This window comes from Nelumbo nucifera, chromosome 4, assembly GCF_055504915.1.
Source record: "Nelumbo nucifera cultivar China Antique chromosome 4, China Antique-T2T, whole genome shotgun sequence".
Classification (NCBI taxonomy): Eukaryota; Viridiplantae; Streptophyta; class Magnoliopsida; order Proteales; family Nelumbonaceae; genus Nelumbo; species Nelumbo nucifera.
Genome location: NC_142652.1, coordinates 94076511 through 94099387, shown reverse-complemented (window position 1 = coordinate 94099387; position 22877 = coordinate 94076511). Strand labels below are relative to the sequence as shown.

At 41.2% G+C, this 22877-nt stretch overlaps 1 protein-coding gene across 2 annotated transcripts; it reads left to right on the top strand.

Annotated features, from left to right (window-relative positions):
- The first annotated feature begins 2515 nt into the window (after window positions 1–2515).
- LOC104610326 (stress response NST1-like protein) lies at window positions 2516–21455 on the top strand. 2 transcript variants are annotated; one of them, XM_010276895.3, is made up of 2 exons: window positions 2516–3025; window positions 17293–17434. In XM_010276895.3, the coding sequence occupies exons 1-2, from the start codon at window positions 2585–2587 to the stop codon at window positions 17395–17397; spliced, it is 546 nt and encodes a 181-aa protein (XP_010275197.1). In that variant the 5' UTR covers window positions 2516–2584; the 3' UTR covers window positions 17398–17434. The 2 variants fall into 2 exon arrangements, with proteins under 2 accessions (XP_010275197.1, XP_010275193.1); XM_010276891.3 differs by lacking the exon at window positions 17293–17434 and adding an exon at window positions 21053–21455 and having other exon boundaries at window positions 2517–3025.
- Window positions 21456–22877: the final 1422 nt, after the last annotated feature.

Sequence of the window (22877 nt, the reverse complement as noted above, 5' to 3'; positions counted from 1 at the left end):
GGTCATGATCCAGTGCTACTGACCTTGGTGGAGCCATCCCATCGGGCAACTCCTAGCCTCCAAGCACACAAAGGCTTGTCCTGGCCTACCTTGGCCTGGACGCCGCACGGGTTTCTTCTACTGTAGAACTACCCCCGTGACAGTTGGTATCAGAGCAAGCTAGCCAATTGCTGCCGTAGTTGGTGTCAAGCAGATTAGCCCAGAGCTAGTTGAAGCGGTCATCACGACAAGCAGCACATTATGGGGTGCGGTCCCTAGGCACTTCCACCCAGGATCAAGCAGAATTTAGATCAGGCCTGGCAAGAGTTCATTTCATTGTTCGTGTCTCCATTCCAATGACCCTAAAACAGCTTCTCTTGCGGGGGCAGACACATTGGTTGTTGTCCTCATGCGGGGGCAGACGCGTGAGCCTTGATAGGAATGTGGGTACACTGGCCGTTGGAGCATTGTGGCCCTACACCGGCAATGCATCGGAGGACATGCTCAATTCCAGGCAGAACACTTGCAGCAGCAACAGCTCATCACAAGGCGAGTGCATGTTTGGCAACATCATGGGTAAAAGTTGCCACCACTCGCACACAAAGCGGTCAGGTCTCCTTGAGGCAGTAGAACAGTGGGGCCCCCTCGGAGTGAAGAGGTAGCCCGAGTCGGCGAGGCGAAGCGTAGTTTCGAGGGCCAAGAGAGCATAAGCCATGGCTAGGTTTGAGTAACCCGAATCGGCGAGGTGAAGTTTGCAGGCCAGCATGGTGAAAAGGGTACCCAGGACACATCGCCAACATGAGGAGTAAACCTATTAGCGTGTTCGGTAGCACCACTGAAAAGCTACCAAGAAGATGGTCAAGCTTTGAGGTAAAGATGATACATGGGGCGGACCTCCGCGAAGCACCACACACATTTCTTCGAGGGCCCTTCTTTCATAGTTCAACGGCATAGCCATTGCGCGGTTTGAGTAACCTCAACACTGGGGGTGAAGTCCAGGCAGGCCAGCATGGTGAAATGGTTCCGTCCCCATAAATGGACACCAACATAGGCAAGACCCGGGCTAGCCAGACGAGCCCTGGAACTGGCAAGGAAGTGGATGGCGCGGGACACAGACGCCCATTCACGAGGAAGACCATTGTCGAGGATGACAATGGGTTGAGTGGGGGAGCCTGTTACAGTCTGACACAGGCTTAGCCTTGCCTACGCTTGGCAGGCTTACGTTAAGGGACACCACCATCATTTTTTCCTGTAAGATTTTTGGGAGAATTGATGTTAATTTCAGGCAGACCACTAAAAGCTTAACGTACTCTTTGAGGAGGGGTGGTCGATCTCCTTGGGTGCTTAACCTTGGCACTCCTAGACCTTCATCCCTTGCGGGGCGGCCTTGGTTAATGGCTAGCATGGCTACCAGGGTTCCTCATGGGCGCACACATGCTCATGGGGGCAGTGTTGGACCGGCACTGCGTTGCCGACACTCAAGGGAGGCTTGGCATGTGGGTTTGGCTCAAGCATGACCCTTCACCACGCCAGCCCCTTGCCCAAGCTGAGTGAGCTACCCCGTTGCCTCTAACGCATGGGTGTGTTCTGGCCCAAGCGGTTGCCTATCTACATGGCACACAGGTGCCTATCATCATCGGCATACAGGAGACCCTTCACATTGATGCCAAGTCACCTCCTCGGCGCACAATCGCCTTGCATTATGGTTGTCCCCTTTAGCACGTAAGCAACGCCTCCCATGGACTGTTTTGAGCCAACCGAGTGCCTTGACCATTGGACTTGAGGTCATGATCCAGTGCTACTGACCTTGGTGGAACCATCCCATCGGGCAACTCCTAGCCTCCAAGCACACAAAGGCTTGTCCTGGCCTACCTTGGCCTGGACGCCGCACAGGTTTCTTCGGCTGTAGAACTACCCTTGTGACACTTGTCCCCTAAAGAACAAGCCGAAGTTCGCAAGCGGCTCATGTTTGTTGATGCTATTATTAAACAAAAACAAGTGACATAAATAAGAATTATTTTTATAATGGAAATATAAAAAATGTAATTTGAATTCAGTGGCTTTTTAATTGTGTGGGTAAAAAATATAATTTCAATTATTATTTTTCATTTTATTCAAATTCCTCTCATTAAGTCATATATTTTAGGAATCAACGTCCATTTTCTCTCATTAAATAACATATTTAAGATATTTTCTCATCAATAAATTATGTTATTAGATCTATATTCAATATTCTTAACAATATGTGTCTTATTTTTTTGAAAAATAAACCAAAAACTGGATTTATCCTTCTACCTAGGTAGTGAATAAGGTCAACTATCTATATCAAATGGGTCAAGCTATAATGTCATAATTAAATATTAAAAAAATAAAAAAATAAGAACACAAAAAATACAAAACTTTTAGGGCATCTCTAATATATAATTACTTTATACATAGAAATATATACAAAATATAAAATAATTTGAATGTATATTATTATTATTTTCATCATCTAAAATTGTCACGTGCTTTTATATACTTTAAACCTTTTTTTGGAGTGAGTTTAAGGAGCCTCGGCGGACCTTCTTCTCTACTCTCTCTCTGTCTCTCTCTCTCTTCGTCCATGGCAACGTCTCGTCAGATTATCCGTTCTTCCTCGCGTTGGTCTTCCTCATCTCCGACCTTCAAATCCATTCTTACTCAAAGCCTCCGCCGCTTCAACAGCTCATCTCCCACACCTTCACTTCGCAATCAACACCAACTTCAACACGAGTTCTCGAAACCCAATGAGTTCTTGGGCAGCTGGAAACCCCCGAAGGATCCCAAAGAAGCAGAGGCAAAACTGGGGCAACTGAGGAGGGACTATGCCAAGCAGGTCAAGGAGCTCCGAAAGCAGTACATCTACGAGATGGAGTTGCAGAGGCTAGAACAGCAACAGAAGGACGAGGCCAAGCGAGAGGCCATGCGTCTCGCTAGGGAGGAAAGGAACGCTGCCAAGGCTGCCATGGCCCAGGCCCGAGCCGAAGAGCGGAAGGCGTTCGAAGAGGAGTTCCGCCAAACCCTTGTGAGTTGATCGACACCCTTCTCTCTTGTTGGCTTGCATGTGCTGGCATCTATCGATAACTAACTTGACGTTTCAGTTTCCATTTCATCTTATTTTACTTAAATGCGAACCTTTCATTGATGATGTAGTCGTTGATGATTTCTTTATGGTAACCATTTTTCTGCGTAAGAAGGTTAAAAATCTTCCCAATCGGTTCAATAATTTTAACCAGGGGAATATGTATATAAAGTGTTTGTTGTATTTCTCCAGACATGTGCTTTGTCTCCTCTAAGAGAAAATTCTCTGTTGCAGTCCCAATAGCCTTATCCCTACCGTATGAGGTTGATTATTTAAAGCCTGTTCCTCCATTCTGCATTTCTTTAGGGTCATATCTTCTATTCGAAAACGTAATGGTTCAAGTTGTAATCATCATAGACTTGCTACTCTTCCACTTCAACATATTGTCTCATAATTGTCATCTGGTGCTGAAGGAGATATATTGGGGTGGTTGGGGCACAATGATATGTAGAAGAATAAAGTGATCTCCAATGCTCTGGACCTCTGTTTTTGATGCAGTTTACAAAGGCACCATATGGCACCAAAATGGGGTATCGTGCTTGCAGATGCATTGCAGCAAAATGATGTATTTTTCTGGGCAAAATTCTGGGTTACCCAAAAATCAATCGTTCTTCCTTTTTTCTCAAACCAAGTATGAACAAGGCAGTAGAACAATAGTAATAAACAATATTCAAGCTAAATAAACTGCAAGAGCACAATGGACAAGCACACACAATGATTTTTAATGTGTAAAACCTCTCCAATGTGAAGAAAAGAAAAAACCACGGGGCACTAACCCAGTAAAATTTCCACTATAATGATACTAATGGGAATCCAATCAACTCTCTAGCAGCAACTAGAAGAAACAGAACGTCAAGAGAAGAAACCCCCTAGGTTACAATCCAAATCTCTCAACAACAAAGTGGAATACAATGTTATGGGCCCGGGCGTAGGATCTCGTCACGGGGCGGTTTGCTGGGAAAACTCCTTGCCTTCCCCTTGCCTTCCCTTTGCGAGTTGACCCTATGATGGCGGACTGAGGGGTGATTTGTTCAAGAGATCACCTAACTCTCCCTGTTTTCTTCTTGATTGAAAATTTGATGATTTTATTGAATAAATCAGCTCCTTAAATAGGAGATTACAGGAGGGTTTCCTTCTTGTATTCGGCTAAGGTAGTCCCTCTCTTATCGCAACTTAAACTTCTATCGAAACTCAAACTCCTACTTCTAAGGGAAACACAAAAATAGGGGATAAGGGAAAGGTACAGTTGGCGTGTGGGCCCCGCTCTACGTTGGCGTGCGTGCCCCACCTTGCTGCTGCTGCTGTGAGGTGCGTGCTACTGCTGTACGGTGCGTGCTGCTGCCGAGTGCTGCTGCCGTGCGGTACATGCTGCTGTCGGGCGGTTGGCAGACTGTTCTGCAGCGCGCTACCGGGCGGTGCGTGCCGCCTGTGCCGCGGCACGCTGCCGGGCGGTGCGTGCCGCCCGTGCCGCAGCGCACTGCTGCCTGTGGTTGCGACGCAGCGTGTTGCCGGGAGTCGTGTCCATAACATTACACCCCTCCTGGGCAACGAGCCTGTCCTCAAGCTCGAGGTCGGGGTAGGCGTTGTGCAGGTCGGTCCATGGAATCCAAGTGGCCTCTGCTGATGGTAGTCCGTCCCAGTCTACTAGAACCTCGAAGTGCCCTTTCTGTTGCAGTACTGCTCCGATGCCTATGCCAGACGCATCACATTCTACCGTAAATTCTTGCTCAAAGTTTGGTAGTTGCAGCACGGGGGTAGTGGAGAGTGCGTCCCTTAGGTTTGTGAAGGCGGTGTTAGCTGCTTCATCCCATTGAAATGCATTCTTCTTCAACATCTTGGTCAATGGGGCCGCCAGGAGTCCATAGTCCCTTACAAATTTGCGGTAGTATCTCGTGAGCCCCAAGACCCTGCGGAGAGCCCTGATGGTTTGCGGCTTGGGCCACTCCCGGATGGCTTGAATCTTGGAATTATCTACCGAGACTCCTTCCCTGCTGACTATATGGCCTAGGTAACGGACCTGCGGCTCTCCAAAGGAGCACTTGGTTCGTTTTAGGAAGAGCTTGTGCTGTCGCAGCAGCTCCAGAACTGTCCTTAGGTGACAAATGTGCTCCACCCACGAAGTACTGTAAATCAAGATATCATCGAAAAATACTAGGACGAACCTGCAGAGGTGGGGCCGAAATACCTCGTTCATCAGGGCCTGGAATGTAGATGGGGCATTGGTGAGACCAAAAGGCATGACCAGAAATTCAAAGTGGTCGTGATGCGTTCGGAAGGCTGTTTTCTCCACATCTTTAGGGGCCATTCGGACCTGGAAGTAACTTGACCTGAGATCCAGCTTAGAAAAGTACTGAGACCCGTGGAGCTCATTTAGCAATTCGTCTACCACCGGGATCGGGAACTTGTCCTTGATGGTTCTACTGTTGAGCTCCCTGTAGTCCACACAAAATCTCTAGGTGCCGTCTTGCTTTGGCACCAACAAGACTGGTGAAGAGAATGGAGAGCGGCTGGGGCGTATGATTCCCTGTTCTAGCATCTCTACACACTGCCTCTCTATCTCGTCCTTGTGTAGGTGCGGGTAGCGGTACGGCCTCATGACGACGGGTCCTGCCCCTGGTATTAATGGGATCCGATGGTCACATGACCAGCTAGGTGGAAGGCCCCTAGGTTCTGAGAACACGTCTGAAAAGTCTGCAAGAAGCCTCTCCATCTCCGCGGTGTGTAAGGCGTCGCCATGGAGAGTATGAATTGTGGTTTCCTTGCTCTCATCTTGGTCCCTTTCCAGGTGACCCGCTTCCCATGTAAGTCAAATGTCATGGTCAAGGCGCTGAAATCCCATAGGATGGGGCCGAGGGTGATGAGCCACTTAATCCCCAACACTATGTCGAACTCGTCTAAGGTCAGTACAAATAGATCTGCGAGGAATGGTTCAGAATCCACCTGGATTTGGACGCTTTGGCAGATCCCTGGACTGTGAATTCTCTCCCCATTTGCTACAGCCACCTGGAGCCGCGGCCTGTCTTCCATTGGTAGCTTCAGTCGGAGCGCAGCCTGCTTGCTGATAAAGTTGTGGGTGCTCCCTGAGTCAACTAGAATCCGTACCTGTTTTCCTGCCACCTGGGCCTGCAGCTGCATGGTTTGGGAGTTTTGGACTCCAGTGATGGCATGGAGGGAGATCTCAGGTTCTTGTGCCGCCTGTTCCTCTTCTTCCTCCTCCAGCTCATCTACTAGGAGACAGAATAACCGCTTGCAACGGTGGCCGGCTGAGTACAACTCGTCACAGTTGAAGCATTGGCCCTTGGCTTGGCACTCTGCCATCTCGGCCCTGGATAAGCGTCTGATGGGAGGTGCTGTCGTGCTGCTACCCATGCTAGTTGCAGCTCGGGTGGTGTTGCTGGTGAAAGGGCGTTGTTCCCTGTTGGCGGCCATTGAAGGCCCTCCTATGGTAGATCTTGGGTTCGCCCAAGTCGTTGCAGGATGCCCCATGCTGGACGGCCCTCGGCTGATCTGCAGCTTGTGCTCGAATGCTCGGGCCAGATTCATTGTTGTGACCAAGTTGGGTGGGCTCTGCATCTCCACATCAACCCTCAGAGGTTCCGATTGGCCGGCTGTGAACATATCCACCTGCTGGTCTGGCCGAACCGAAGAGGCTCTGGCGAGAAGGGTCTGAAACTGCCGCTGATAATCCGCGACGGTCCCGGTCTGCTTGAGGTTAATGAGCTCCCCCAAGGGGTTGCTCATTAATGGGGGCCCGAACCTGAGGAGGCAATACGACTTGAACTGGCCCCAACTAAGGCCTGGTTCCTCCTGCTCCACTCGGTAGAACCAGAGCTGTGCTTCATCAGTCAAGTGGAATGCTGCCAGGCTGACCTTGTCCTTCTCTTCCGTGCGCTGATTGCGGAAGAATTGCTCACAACGGTACAACCATCCAAGTGGGTCACCGTTGCCGCTGTATGAGGGGAACTCCAGACGATTGTATTTGGGTATGATTGCCGCTGTTGGTGTGTCACTCTGTCACTCACCGGAGCCCTCTGCCCGATCTGGGCGGCGGCTGTGATGAGTGGCTACCCCTTCAGGGCTCCCTTCTCTAGTGGAGAAGTATAACTCCAGTAGACGTCGAAGTTCCCTGACGTCCTCTTTAACTTCCCTTACCTCCGCGTGATTTTCCACGAGACGGTGTTCCAGCTCGTGAACCCTGGTCGATAGCTGCTCCATGTCGCCCATGACGCTCGGCTCTGATACCAAAATGTTATGGGCCCGGGCGTAGGATCTCGTCACGGGGCGGTTTGTTGGGAAAACTCCTTGCCTTCCCCTTGCCTTCCCTTTGCGAGTTGACCCTATGATGGCGGACTGAGGGGTGATTTGTTCAAGAGATCACCTAACTCTCCCTGTTTTCTTCTTGACTGAAAATTCGATGATTTTATTGAATAAATCAGCTCCTTAAATAGGAGATTACAGGAGGGTTTCCTTCTTGTATTCAGCTAAGGTAGTCCCTCTCTTATCGCAACTTAAACTTCTATTGAAACTCAAACTCCTACTTCTAAGGGAAACACAAAAATAGGGGATAAGGGAAAGGTACAGCTGGCGTGTGGGCCCCGCTCTACGTTGGCGCGCGCGCCTCACCTTGCTGCTGCTGTGAGGTGCGTGCTGCTGCCGTGTGGTGCGTGCTGCTGCCGTGCGGTGCATGCTGCTGCCGGGCGGCTGGCAGACTGTTCCGTGGCGCGCTGCCGGGCGGTGCGTGCCGCCTGTGCCGCGGCACGCTGCCGGGCGGTGCGTGCCGCCTGTGCCGTGGCACGCTGGTGCGTGCCGCTAGGCGTGCTGCTGCCTGTGGTTGCAACGCAGCGTGTTGCCGGGAGTCGTGTCCATAACATACAATCAACAAAGGAACAATAATACTTCTCACCTCAAAAGGAGGAATATCCTCTTGGAAACTGTTTGAACACTTTGGCCCTTGAATTTCAGTAGTAGGCTGAAAGAAGAAGAAGAGAGAGAGAGAAAAGAGAGAAGAGAGAAGAGAGAAGAGAGAAGAGAATAGGAGAACCACGATCTGGTCTAGAGAGAATGAATTCTCTCCCTAGGACCCAATCTTATATAGATATGATGGAAGTACAATGACTGATATACCCCAACATTGGAAATACAAGACGGACACCAGCTCTTCCTCCTCCTCCAGCTCTTTCTCTGTTGGCAGATCCTAAAGTGAAGATCTTTTGTTGGAAATAGGGCTGTCAATTGGACTGGATTTGGCCCAATCCGATCCAGTCCAACATTGGTCCATTTACAAATGGACTGGACCAAATCCGGTCCAAACCCCATACAAACCGGATCCAATCCAGTCCAATTGAAATGAAAATGGACCGGATTGGACCCAACCCAATCCAAATTAAATGAAACTATTTACATGAAACCCGAATGTTGTTTAAAAATTACAGTCCAAACCGGATTGAAATGCAACACTTGGTCATTCCATATTAAGAGTTTGTGTCAATATAATCCTTTATAATTTAATTCTTTAGTACTAACACACACAAAAAAAAAAGAAAAAAAAACAAAAGATGAACCAAATTTCAACCATCTTGACAAGTTCTTCACCAAAGAATCCACAAGAGCTACTGCATACTGTTTTTGTGCAGGTTATTACTTATCAATCGAACATGATTTTAATAGGATGAGTGAGGACCCCACACAAAAAAAAAAAAACACAGTAAATGGGTCACGCCATAGAGTTAGAGATTTTTTAGGTAGAATATCAAGGTAATAAATTGATAATCACCATGAATCTTTGCTGTCAAGATCATCCAATTGATTACCCAAGATTTGTGTTCCAACAAATCATCATCATCACTCCAAGTCTCCAAACACTACTTGGAGGAAACAACCATCCAAAAAAGTTGTAATCGTTATCACTCCGAGTTCTGCAATGCCTGTAAAACAAATTTAAGGTCAGAAAAGAAAATAGATGGCACCGATGTATAGAAAAGGAAAGAATTAATTAATCAGTTGGCACAGGGCTATGGGCATGGAAAATACTCAAGCTACCCAACTTCAAACAATATGTTTTACCATTTGAAAATGAACTTTGCATTGACTACTCTATCAGCCAATTAAATCACCAAGTAACAAGAAATAACCGACACTCACATCTAATAAACCATTTGATTCAATCCAATTTGCACAGTTCAGATAAGCTAGTAGAATCTCCCCCATGATCTATGTCTGGACCCTTGAATTTTGACCTGGTTACTAGTTAACCATTCCATGAGCTCCATGACCCATCACTCCAGCATTCTGGTCCGGTTTTCTGTGCAGTCCAAGTCTGAGAACACTGGTTTATGCAGACAGTTCATTCTTTTGTAATTAGTAATAAAACAATGTGACAACTACAGACGTTTTAATATCATCACAACCCAACCATGTTATTGCTGTCACAGGACAGATGGTGGACCAGGTGGGTGAGATGCTCATCTACAAGTAGTAAGTGGTTCATGTGTGCTACTTCTATCAATGGTTTTGGGAATCAGAAACTTTTGAACTCTGAGGGTGTTGCAGAAAAGATAAAAGCCAAAGACAACAATATGAATTAGACAGAACAGAACATGCAATCTTTAATGGAACACATATTCTGTTTGGTATCCCTTCTAGTTCTGGAGTAAAAATATCATAGCACAGGAGGTGGGTGTTGGAGGCAGAGGACAAAGAAGGATTTGTATTAAGAATTTTCTAATAGTCTAAAAAGATCTTTTATAAGGATCTTATCAATTAGTAGACCTTTTTTATATGATTAGTAATTCATCTATAGATTCTTATATAAAAATATAAGAAATGGGATTTTAGAAAACAGTTGAATTTTGGTTTTGAGTTCCCTGTTCTAGTGAAATTAAGTGTAACTAGAGTGAGTATGGAAGCATTAAAGACACATGCAAAGAAATAGAGCAATTAACAAGGCAAATTTCCTGAGAATGCAATGGATGGTTCACTAAAACTAATCAGTCATGTTATCTAAAACAAAAGTAAATTACTCTTGCAATTCTAGAATGACCACTGAACAATAACTGAAAACTCTCCACTCTTGTTCCACTTCCAGCCCCACATATCCAGCTGCCCCTCCCTGACTGCTCTATCTTTTAAGATCTGTAGAACCTCACAGACAAAGCCCAGCTCCCAATCAAAGAAGATTTTGCAAAATTTAGGAACCAACACAGTACCTTCCATCACTGCACAGTCGGCCACAAAATAGTCCTTACATTCAACTAGTCTTATTGGACTGGTCCAATCCAATCCACTGTCTTATTGGACTGTTCAACATGGACCGGATTGGACTGGTCTAATCCAATCCACTGTCTTACTTAATGGGCTGTTCAACCTGGAATGGATTGGACTGGTCCAGTCCGCTGTCTTATTGGACTGTTCAACCTGGACCAGATTGGACTAGTCCAATCTAATCCACTGACTTATTGGACTGTTCAACATGTTCAACTTGGACCAGATTGGACTGGTCCAATCCAACCCACTGTCTTGTTGGACTTTCCAACTTGTTCAATTTGGTTTTAATTAAGATTGTGTCCAACCCAACCTGGTCCATTGACAGCCCCAATCTTCTATCAATAGACTAGGTATTGATTCAACCCAACCCAGTCCAATATAAACCATTATAAATGGACTAGGTCCAATAGAATCCAAATTTCACAAGCAAATATTTTATAAAAAAATATAAGAAAAAATACAACCTGTGAAGCAAAAATGTCCAACCTAGATGCATGGCATATGCTCCAATATCTTGAAACAAATCATTTGCTTAGTCAAATTACATAAAAACAAACATTTGATTAGAGATTTGAGATTTCTGTACCTTTAGGTTGTCCAATTCAACTTTTTTTCTACTATCCCCATTAACCAAACCAAAGGAAAGCTAGAGGCAATAGAGGAGGCTCACCCACCAAGAAATCAAGGAATCTATTGAGTGAAAAACAAAAGCAGTTGGGTACATTGACATTGGCATCTAGAAATTTTGCAGAAAGCCAGCATATAACAATGCCCACCCAAAACATTACAAGCAATAAAACAAACAGACCAAGGTTACTTTTGTATATAAATCTAGGTCTTTCACCAGAGATGCTCATGATTTGGCTCAAAAAGCAAAAGATATGAAAGATGTTTGTAATTGGTGGAACTGAAATAGCAAACAACTGGCCGGAACAACCACTACTTAACAACCAAGCATCTTAAGTTGAATTTTCTGAAAAAAAAAAGAAACAAAAAACAGACCATACCACCTAAGACAAAGCAAGATTGAGCATCACTAGACTTAGCAAACACAATTAGACAACCACTTCAAGCACGAACCAAACAACAAATTAGACTACAAGATAGATGAGCTGCACCATCAAGGAAGCCAACTGAGGGGTGGTATATTACCTATTTCAAAGATTGATTGCAGTTTACAGAAGAGAGATGGCCGTTGGAGAGAGAAAACTGCCAGAGAGAAAAATGTTAGAGAGAAAGTTGTCGGAGAGAGATAGACGCCAGTGAGAAATGTTGTGAAATGCTCAGAGATAGCCGCTAGTGAAGACAACACATCCTCTGTACATGCAGCTCAAGCAAAAAGACGGAAATAGTCACCGACTCACCGTTGAGAGAACCGTCGAAAAAAGAAAGCCGTTGGAGAGAGATCGCTTGGAGAAACCCTAGGTTGGAGACTTGGAGAGTTGGAGTCCAAAGTAAAATTGATCCTCAGATGGTTTGTGGACTAATCAGCTTCATCCGTTTCGGTCCACCAATTACTTACGACCAAAATAATGCGGACCAGTCCAATCTGATGCAAAAGCATGGACTGTCCAACCCGTCCAATTTAAATGCGATTTGGATGGGGTCCAACCCGAATCCAGTCCATTGACACCCCTAGTTGGAAAACGGCCATTCAAGTCATTAACACTTGTGAGGCTTCAAAAGAAGTGGAAAAAATGGTGTCTCTCACCTCATGTATCTGTCCTCTTTTTGAAAAGTGGAGAAACCACTAACCATCTCTTGCTGCATTGTGCCTTTGCATCTCAGTTATGGGAACATTTTTTTCTCTCTAGTGGGGCATATTTGGGTGCCTCCTACAGATATTAAAGAGTTGTTTAGCAGAAACTGGATTGGATGTTACACAAAGAGACACAAAATTCTGTGGCAATCTATTAGAGGTGTTGTGCTATGGATTCTGTGGCATGAAAGGAATGCCAGAATCTTTGAGGAGAAGGCAAGAGGGGTGTAGGAGTTATTTGAGCTCACCATGATTAGAGCTGCCCATTGGGCTTCGACCTTCGGTGACCAAAGAGTTCAAAGGTGTTTCCCTAAATGATTTGTTAAGGGGATAGAAAATTATTGTTGACTTTCAGGAGAGGAATTCGGGTAGGGTGGTCAGTTGGTGTGTATCAGCAGCAGAGAAGCTTAAGTTAATCTTTTGTTTTTTTATCAGCAGCTTAAGTTAAATTTTGATGGGTGCAGCTTTGGGAACCTAGGAAACTTAGGTATTGGGGGTGGTGTCAGGGACCCTAATGGAAATATCCTACTTAGCTACTCTGAGCCTATTGTGTATGGTAACTCTTTAAGGGCTGAATTGAAAGCTGGATGGTGGTTCTACATATACGAGAAGCCGCTAATTGGTTACAAGGGATAGAGGTGACTTGTAATTGGGTCAAGAGAGATGTAAATGCCTTTGCTGATACACTTGCTAGGCAAGGGGTGGGAAGGAGCAGTTTATTTTGGGCTGTGATGTAATTCATTTGGGGAGGGGCTAAGAGAGTTTATCCCTTCCCCTTTCATTCTCTTCTATTGTGCAGTGATATTGCCTTTGTTATTGATAAAAAAAAATTGAAAGCTCTATTACAGGTACTGGAACTGATGAGGTTAAAGGAAAGAACATGGAGGTGGAAGGTGATTGTCAAATTCTAATCTGTTGGATGAAGAAACATGATATGATACCTTGGAAGGTTAGGCCATTGGTGAGACAGGCTCAATACTAGGGTTCCTTATTGAATTCCTCATTCAATAGGGTGCCTAGGAGTGCTAATGGCCTGGGTAGAGCAGTGGTTTAAAAGGTGCACCTAGGTGCCCAGGTGAGATGCATTTTAGGGTATACGTCTTGCCTAGGTCCTAGGTGCAACACTTTCAAAACGTGGATGCCTACTGTGGCTTGCGTTTCAGCCCAAGTGCACGTCTTTTGAAAATTTTTGCTTTTTTTTTTAATTTTTTATGCTTAACAGCTGGGCCGGGTGCTCCACACCTGGACCCCTGACCAAGTTCCTCAAGGCAAGCCCAAAAAAGTCTACAACTTTTCTGTTATTGATAAAAAAGTCTATAACTTTAAGCGTATTTTATTCATCAAAAAAACTTTAAGCATATTTTAAAAATATCTTTTCTTAGGATGAATAAATGAGCAACATTAAGAATTTAAGACACTTTTTAAGAGATATTTGTAAAAGACACTTAAAGTTTAAAGATTTTTGTTATAGGGATTAAGAATTCAAGACCCTGACATGGACTGGTTCAGGCTTGCCTTGTGGGGCTTGGTACAAAAGCAACTCGTGTAATCAGGAATCCATAATATTTAACATCACATTAGCTATTTGAAGTAATGCAATTGGGAAAAAATAAAGAGTTTAAGAGTTTACATGCTTGAATATGTTTTATATGTTATGCTTGATTTTATTTTTAAATATGTTTTATATGTTATTGCTTGATTTTATTTTTAAACATGTTTTACATGTTATTGCTTATGTATTTTAATTTGAGATAATAGGTTTTTTTAAAACCTTTATTTTAAAATTTAAGTATATATTTTAATTAATATTTTGTTTAATATGTTTAATATTTTCATTCTTTTGGAATTTTGGCATTTTTTTTGAATTTTTACCATTTTGTTTTTGCATTTTTGTGTCTTGCTTCAAAAAAGTGCATGCCTCAAGCACAAAATGGCCCTTGCGTTTTTAAAACACTGGGGTAAAGAAAAATCAGCTGTAATGGGGCCAAGATTTTCAAAACTGGACCAGACCAGACGTTCGGACCAGACAAACCGGGAACCAGTCAGGTGACCGGTTCCGTTTTACCCCAGAACCATTATTTCCCCCAAAACCGTTGATTTGGTTAGCAAACTGCTGACCTGGGACGGTTTGACCAGTTTTTATTTTTAAATTTTTTTTTTATTTTTTGTCAGAACGGGCCATCCGTTCAGTTCGAATGGTCAGACGATTTGACCCGGGAACCGGACCCCTGTCCCGTTTGTTGTCTGGGTTGGTTTTAAAAACCTTGAATGGGGCTGTCTAGGACCAGGTAGTGATTTGTAATGTTTGTTTTTTTCTCTTATGTATTCATGATGTTAGTGCTCTGTGCTGTGCCTTTAGAATTGTTTTGTTTTGTAAAAGCCTTTAGCAATTTGCTTATGCCAGCTACTCTTTGAGCAGAGGTTTCCGCTTTTAATGAAAGTTATCTGTTGCTTATCAGAAAAAAAAAAAACTTTTGGCTTGCTTTCAATCCATATTATTAATTTGAAAGGCTTGTTACAACCCTTTCAATCTATTCCTTGTTCTGATCTTCATTCTCTGAATCTATTTTTTTTTCCCTACTCTCCTTGCATCATTGGTAGCAACAACTTATTGTGGTATGAGCCTTCACAGTGAGCTTTCCTTTCTCCAAGAAACCCCATGTGCTTTTATAAAACCCTCCAAGAAAAAACCTAAAGACTCATATCTATCCCTCTTATTTTCCTTTTGAAATAGTTGTCAAGGTGACGCCTAGGCGACAAGGCACCCTTTGAGGCTCGCCTCGCCTAATCGCCATGCAGTTTTCTACTATGTATTATAAAATACTTTTTTATTCTTTATTTTTTGACATTATAATTATGAAGTAGGCACTATTAAACTAAAGTATTCATTTTGTGTGTTTATATACTAATTTCTTTTTATCATTTTCTTATTTGTTAGGGTTTAATCAATACAAGCATTGCTAAATGCTGTATTGAACCCTCAAAGACTTTAAAACCTGAACCAATAAGTAAGGAAGAACTTAAAATTTTGTCTAATCAACACATTTTCTACTACTACTACTACTACTACTTTTTTTTCTTCTTTTCCTATAGCAAAAATAAGGGTTCAGCCCTTATATTTTTTGAGTGTTCTTTTCTTTCTTTTTCTTCTTCTTATTAATATGTTGATTTTCTATACTTTAACATGAACTCTATACTTATGAAAATTATGAATAATTATTAAGGAAATATGGTTATGGTACCTAGGGAACTACCCTAGGATCTATGTTTTTTACATAAAAAAATCCATCGCCTAGCGACTAGGCGACTAGGTGCCCCCCTGTCGCATAGCCTCACCTTGGCGCCTTGAAAACTATGCTCTCTTCACTCCACTTAAGTGAACTTTCCTCATGGGATTGGACCCATGGTACACCCAACAATATCCCCCTCCAATCCCATGAGGGGGGAATGCAAATAGCCAAGATGTTCATCAAGCATCCATCCCAAGTAGCTTTTTGCACAGCATGTGTTTATCCTTGGGAACCACCTTTATATCAGATGGATTCTTACTAGTGTGAATCTTATTAATCAACCTGCGCATCAATTGGTTCTCCAAGAGATCATGTATCCAATGATAACAAACATCAGTATGCATTGTTTTAAAAGTCTTAAGCCTTTAATCAGGTTTACTGAGGAATCCAATAATCCAAGACAGAAAATAACCTTGAGTATGATGAAATTTGTCAAGCTAATTGATAATTTTGGGCTAAAAGAACTCCCCCTTTCGCATCTTTCCACATGGCAGATTCGTTTGGTCTAATTTGCAAACTAATCCTGTGTTCTCTAAATTGTATAGATTCCTATTTTCTGTGGATTGGGAGGAGCATTGGTTGATTTCCATTTCGGAGGAAGAGTTGAGTGGAAGGAAGCCCTTACTGTTCAGGTTTGAGAACATGTGGCTGTCCCACCCAAGTTTTATTGACAAAATCAGATATTGGTGGGTTGGGTGTCCTTTGAGGGCCAGATGGAAGGATATGAGCTTTATTAGGAGATTGAAACTGTTGGAAGAGAAAAGCAAAGTGGAATATTGATCAGTTCTGGAGATTAGAGGTGAGAAAATAGAAGGTAATGGACAAGATTGAAGAATTGGACCTTAAGGAAAATTGAGGTATCTTTGAGGAGAATGATAAACTGGAAAGGAGATCCCTGAGGATAGAGTTGGAAGACATTTTAATTAAGGAAGAGATAAGTTGGAGACAAAAATCAAGGTATAAATGGATCAAAGAAGGTCATAGAAATACTAAATTTTTCCATGCATTGGTTAGTGAGAGGAAAAGGTAGAATTTTATCTCAAAATTAGAAGTAGGTGTGACTCACTCAACAAGATGAAATCCCATAGGCCTTTGCCCAACATTTCAGATCTATATTTATGAGGCTAGTTGGTGACAGAATTTGGCTAGAAGGGTTAGATTGGCTTAGTTATCAGAGAATTCAAAAGATTGGCTGGAAAGAAAATTTGAGTTGGAGGAAATTAGGGAAGCAGTATTCTCCATGGATGGATCTAAAGCATCATGACCAGATGGCTTTTTACCAAGGCTGTTGTGATTTTCTCAAAGATGATATTCTGGAGGTTTTGGTGAATTTTTTGAGAGGAGTATCATTAATCCAGTACTAAATGCTATTTTCTTAGCTCTGATTCCCAAAAAGGCTGAAGCCTTTCACTCTAGAGACTTAAGACCTATCAGTTTGGTAACTAGCTTATATAAGATGTACATGGTTTCCGCTTTGAGCCAGATCTATATTCTTTTCAAACATGAAGGTAAATATTAGTTTTTATTTGTTGTAATAAATTATTTGGTTGATCTATTAGAATCATTTGCATTTTCTATGAGTTTAAATTTTGCTAAACTTATTCTATCATGTAGTTTTGACTCTTAAGGCTTACAGGACAACTTCACAACGTATTATTTTATTTATAACCTTAGTTTCTTATCTTTGTTTAATGAATTGGAACAAAGATAATAATTTAAAAAGGTGTGCCTATGCTTCTTTTATCATTTAATGAAATGCCATTCTATATTTTTGCATATTTCACAATGTTTTTGCCATGTCTTCAATTTTTACAATATGTTCGACATTTTTTAACATGTTTCTTATATCTGGATGACTGACATTCCCATCGACACTGACATTTTACTAGTTGAAATAGGTTCCATCCCAACACACGCAAACAAGTGAACAGCAACCAACAAACTTTAACCTAAACTCTGATACCACTTGTTGGGGTGGTTGGAGCACAAACACACCGATATGAAGAAGAATAAAATGGTTTGCAATGCTCTGGAACTTTGATAACTTAGGTTTAATTTACTATTGATATACAATATGTCAATATCCAAATCTGGTCCCAATTGAATCAGAATCCAAGGGATAAAATTCAAATGTATATTCAAATTTGGATGTAGGTATATCTAATTCAAATCTTATCTTTTGCAGCTCTAAATCTCAGGCAATGTTGTAAATATAAGTTTTGTCTTTTGTAGTTGTATATTATATCTGTGCTATTTACTTCTCTTATCCTATTATTTATAGATTTCTTGATTTAATGTTCTTGTGCATCAGCCATCTCAGGTTTGCAGAAGCTCTTGATGGATGGTTATAAAGGGTAAAAATTGATTACAGAAAGAATTAAAACAATTAGCCTTTTTTTATCAGTATAAATAAAACAATTATCTGAGCAAAACAAAATATAAAAAATCATTACATAGAACAAAGAACCTATAAATAATAGAATCTAAAAAATATATATTTTTATTAGCAATGCAGAAAATCATTCATTAATATTTAAAGTAAACGGATTACAACAGATTGTGAGAAACTAGCAAACCCATTACAGAACAAGCCATCCAACGGTGTATTACAATTGTGCTCAGTACATATGTTCTTTTTGAACCCCTTTCTTAGCTAAACCATCTGCCAAGCTATTAGCAAATCTTCTAACCCATCTTATTTGGATGTTTATGTCTTTTGACAGTGATTTGAAATGCCTGAGTTCATTCCTAAGATGCCAAATCACCCCTTCACCTTTCTTCAACCATCCCGCTACTATCTTTGAATCATCTTTAATTATCAAACTACTATTTCCCATCTCTTTAGCTTTCTCAACCCCAAAAACTGCAGCTAAAAATTTTGCTCTTATCGAATCTCCTTGCTCAATTGGGCCTGAGAACAAGGCACATATAATACCATCCTCGTATCTAATCACCCTTCAAATTCTTGAGGGACCTGGATTGCCCACACTACTGCCATCAAAATTTCAGTTTCATCCAAACACCTATTGGGGGTGACCATACCTCTAGGGTTTTTTGTTTCCTAGAGGAAGAACCAGCTATTGCCCCCAACTCCTGAAGAAACCCTCCACCTTGAAGTCTGAAAAGAGTTTCAAGATCTTTACCCAATTCTGACTTCTGAGCATTAAAAGTGGAAAATAAGATAGTGTTTTCTTATCTTTTTGGATTCTTATACAATACAGATAGATAAGAATGTAGTAGCTAGCATGGAAATCTGAGTTTTCTTCTGTAATGGGATTTGCTTTGTATAATGGTGAAATAAAAGAGTTATGAGTTATATCACTGCCTCCTTACTCCTCTTCTCCCCCAAAATTCTTGTATTTCTTTCTTCCCACATTGTCCAAATTACCGTTGCCCTTGTGCATCTCCAAAGAATTCTGCCCCTCCTTTTTGTGCTTCTCAAAACAGATGAGCTAAAACAACCTCTCCAAACTGGCAGTAGTGTTCCACCTGCAACCAAAAAGAGAAAAAAACCATTCCCAAATACAGAAAACAAAGGAAAGGAGATTAAGAGATGAAAAGCAGTCCCACCATTTAACTTACATAAGAAACATCAATTGGAGGACAAAGACCAATTTGGTTTTTTCCTTTGAAGCAGGTCACAAGTATTAATGCAACCATGGAAAACTTCCTAGTAGAAAGCACTGACCTTTGGAGGAATAGGGAAACACCAAATTTCTTTTTCAGGAAAGGAGGGGGGTGAGGAAGTGGCTATGAGGGACTTGAAAAAAGATTTATAAGAAAAAAACCCAGCAGGATTAAGGGACCACACACAATTATCTCTCCCCTCAAAAAATAAAAGATTCTCTAAGACATGTGAAATTAAACCCAAAATGGCTAGATATATTAAAAATCAAGATCTTATATAGAACACTTGGTCACAATCATCTTTCCTTTTTGATGGATAATGGATATAAGGTTTTGCTCAAATAGTGAAGTTGGAATATATTGGAATTGTTGGTTTGATGGATATGCTAAGACAGATAGGTCTAACCTGGTAATTTGATTGTATCATTGGAACTGTCTGAAAGATATAAACCTCCTCAGATTAAAAAAATTCTCAGTACATTTGGCTGGGTTATGTGGTGGGTGACTGAGTGGTGGGGGTTGCATTAGGCTCTCCAGACTCCAGAGTTCTTTGGGTGCTATTTTGCAGGTTCATGTGACTGTTAGTTAAGTCTTAAGGGTATTATTGTGTCCAACACTTTCTGATTCAAGATGAAATGTTGTCAAGTTCTGGGAAAACATTTTCTTTAATCTTCTAAGAATGGAAAATTTTGACTGACCAAGAGGGAAAGGCTAATTATGTCACTGCTTACAACCACTCTAAAGTCTAAACTGAATGTGGTGCCAGCTTCTGATGCTGTTTGTAGAAACCAGTTTCCCCAAATATATAATATTAGGTATATATGATATATATCTTTCTGTTTTAGAAAAAGGTCAAGGATCGTATTAGATATCAAAACTATAAACACTCATGTACAAAGAGCTTCTGTACAATCATCCAAAGAGCTTCAATTATGAAAAAAATATATATATAGACAAAAAGGTATGGCTGGGCTCCCTACTAATAAAATTATTTGTTAAGAGCCAGTACCTAATGAGACCAACAGACAATGGCAGCTTCTTCCGAACTCTTTTCCTGAACAAAAAGTCAAGATTCAGACCAAATTGCCCAAAAAACTGCTTGAGGGATTACCTCAGGATGCCCTGCCAATCTTATTCATATTCTGAAATCTGAACATACCAGCTGTTAAGAAGATCAACTACCAAAGCAGGATGGCAAATTTGCCTCTGGATAGCATTCAGATAATGAGTCTAAACAGTTAGCAAATTTACAGTGAAAAAATAGGTGATCAGAAGACTTACTGCTCTTTCATTTATCAAAAAAAAAAAAAAAGACTTACTGCTCTTCCATATAGGACACATCAGGTTGCTAAGATCGATACACCTTTTCACCATTCTCTCCTTGAACTTCTGTTAACACCACCAGCCAAGGAAAAAAAATTATTTTTGATAGTGCTAAATTGCCCCAGATTTCCTTAGCAGGAAACTCACATCTTCCTCTACTTATCAAAAAAAAAAAAAAAAACTCACATCTTCCTCCCACAATCAAGTTTCTGTAAAGAGATTTCACAGAGAAAACCTGAAATTTGTGCCGTTTCCAGTTCCTCACATTCTGGGTACATTTGCTGTCCACTGGAACTTTGAGTTAAATGTAAGGGCAGCCTGCAGTTGCATAAGAAACAGGCAAATTTAATTGATAATATTGTCTATTAGAATTTTAAGTGGCTGCTTAATTTTTGTTTTTCAATAATGATCTGTTTCTTGACTTCAAATGAAAATATGATAAAAAAATATCGTGATTGTTTCTGTTGTTTTCTCTTTTATATAAGAGATGATTAAATTTGGTCAATTTCTAAAGCGTTGGGCTGTCTTCTCTTAAAATATGGTGAAACTCAATCAATGAACCATCTCTGCTTCCACTAGAGCCCAGTGTGTCCACCATATTTTATTTTATTTATTTTTCCTCATTATTATTAAAAAGAATTGTTTTCTCTGTATGCTACTTAAAATCTCATTGTCTGATTCCCAAGGTGCATCTACTTGTAAATGCAGATGAAAGAAAGAGCAGAGAAGTTAGAAAACTGGAGATCAAAAGAAGAGCTGAGAGAAGAGAATAAGAAAGAAAAGAATGAGCTTTTGCGTCGGCAGAGTTCCATGTGGGTTGATGAAACAGAACTTGAGAAGAAAATATTGGAAGCTCTTGTCGATACTACATCTCTCTGACTTGGGTTTAGCCAATAATTTAGAAGTGAATTATAGGGATGGGTACGTTAGTTACCTGTGGATTTTAACGACTTGCCCAGTTATACTTGGTACAATTTGTTTAAAAAATTAAACATTCCCTTGAAAAGCTTATGACAATATTTCAAACCCCAAGTAGTAGTTTCTTTGTTTTCCTTTTTATGTATTATCAGTGATTGTCACTGTGTTAATCTATAAAAGCATCTTTGCAGTATGAGTGAATCAAGACCCAAATTGGGTTCGACCACCCCATATAACCCAAACCTAATTGTTACTTGTTAGCAACCGGACCAGGTCAGCCTTGGCAGACTGCAATTACCCAACCAAAGGTGGGATTGGCAACTCAAACCAAGTTCGAATTAGATAAATGTTGATGAATCATGAATAATGCTAATTATATTCAATTCAATCCTCAATCCTTTGTCCCATATAGCTTACTTGGCTATGGGCTTTCATATTGTTTACATGCTTTTACAATTCAATATATAGTTGAGATGGTCAATTAGCATCCCTCCAAAATAGGAGGAACAAGATCAAATTCACAAAACTGTATGCGAACTTATATTTTTACCCTTTACTTGCACACATGTATAGACGACCTTACATTAAAGCTAGGTGTGGTTATAAGTCTGACTGGTGTAGATGTGGACCCAGTTGAACTCTCCCTCAAAATCTCTAAGCATACCCCTTGGATTTGGTATTACAATTTTCTTTTTAGATTCACTATTATGGGGCCATGTGCAAGTATATATAGAATAATATAAAATACAAGACTTTGCACTTTACACCCTTGATGCTTTATCTTGCAGGCTATCCTTGACTAGTCTTGAGTCTTCTTTCATCTACACCCTTGATGCAAAGCTTTCTAGTGCCACCATTTGATGAGCTTTTAATACCATAGACTTTGATTTCTTCACTTCCTCTCGAGATAATTCTCGTCTTGGTTACCTTAAACTATGCCAACTAGACTAAATGAAGCCCAAATCTCCTGCTCACCATGCTGTGTATAGCAGGCTATGTAACCAATCACATGTAAACACTATCGAATGCCCTTTGAAACACATGGGGAATTACTCGAGGCCAATGGTAAAATATAGTATACAGGTTTTATTCTGGAGTAGGTTTTGTTCTCGTTGTTTCACCCTTTTCTAGCTCCATCGAATGAAGCTTTAGTCGCAAAAACAGTTGGAGAATTGTTGACATAGGTAGAACAGTCAATGGGTCGGGTGCGGTCTGGGACAAGTTGTACCAGTCCCAAATCCATTGTTTAATCGGTTCCATGTAACTGATCTAGAATCGTCCTATTTATTAATCGGGGCAATCGAGTCTGACCAATAGGGGTGAGCAAGAAAAACCAAAAAATCGAACCGATCAAAACCGAACAAAAAATTCGGTTATCGAATAGATCAGTTTGGTGTTTTAGAAAAAACAAAGGTACTGGTTCGGTTTCGGTTAACCAAAATAGAAAACCAGTAGTTAACCGAACCGACTGGTATACATATATTTATATATATTTTTATGTATTTTTATGCATATATATTATATTATATATTTTCCATACACTATAAATTAATAAATATGCATTATATATATTATTTATTATTTAAAATATAATATTATATATTTCTAGTGTTTT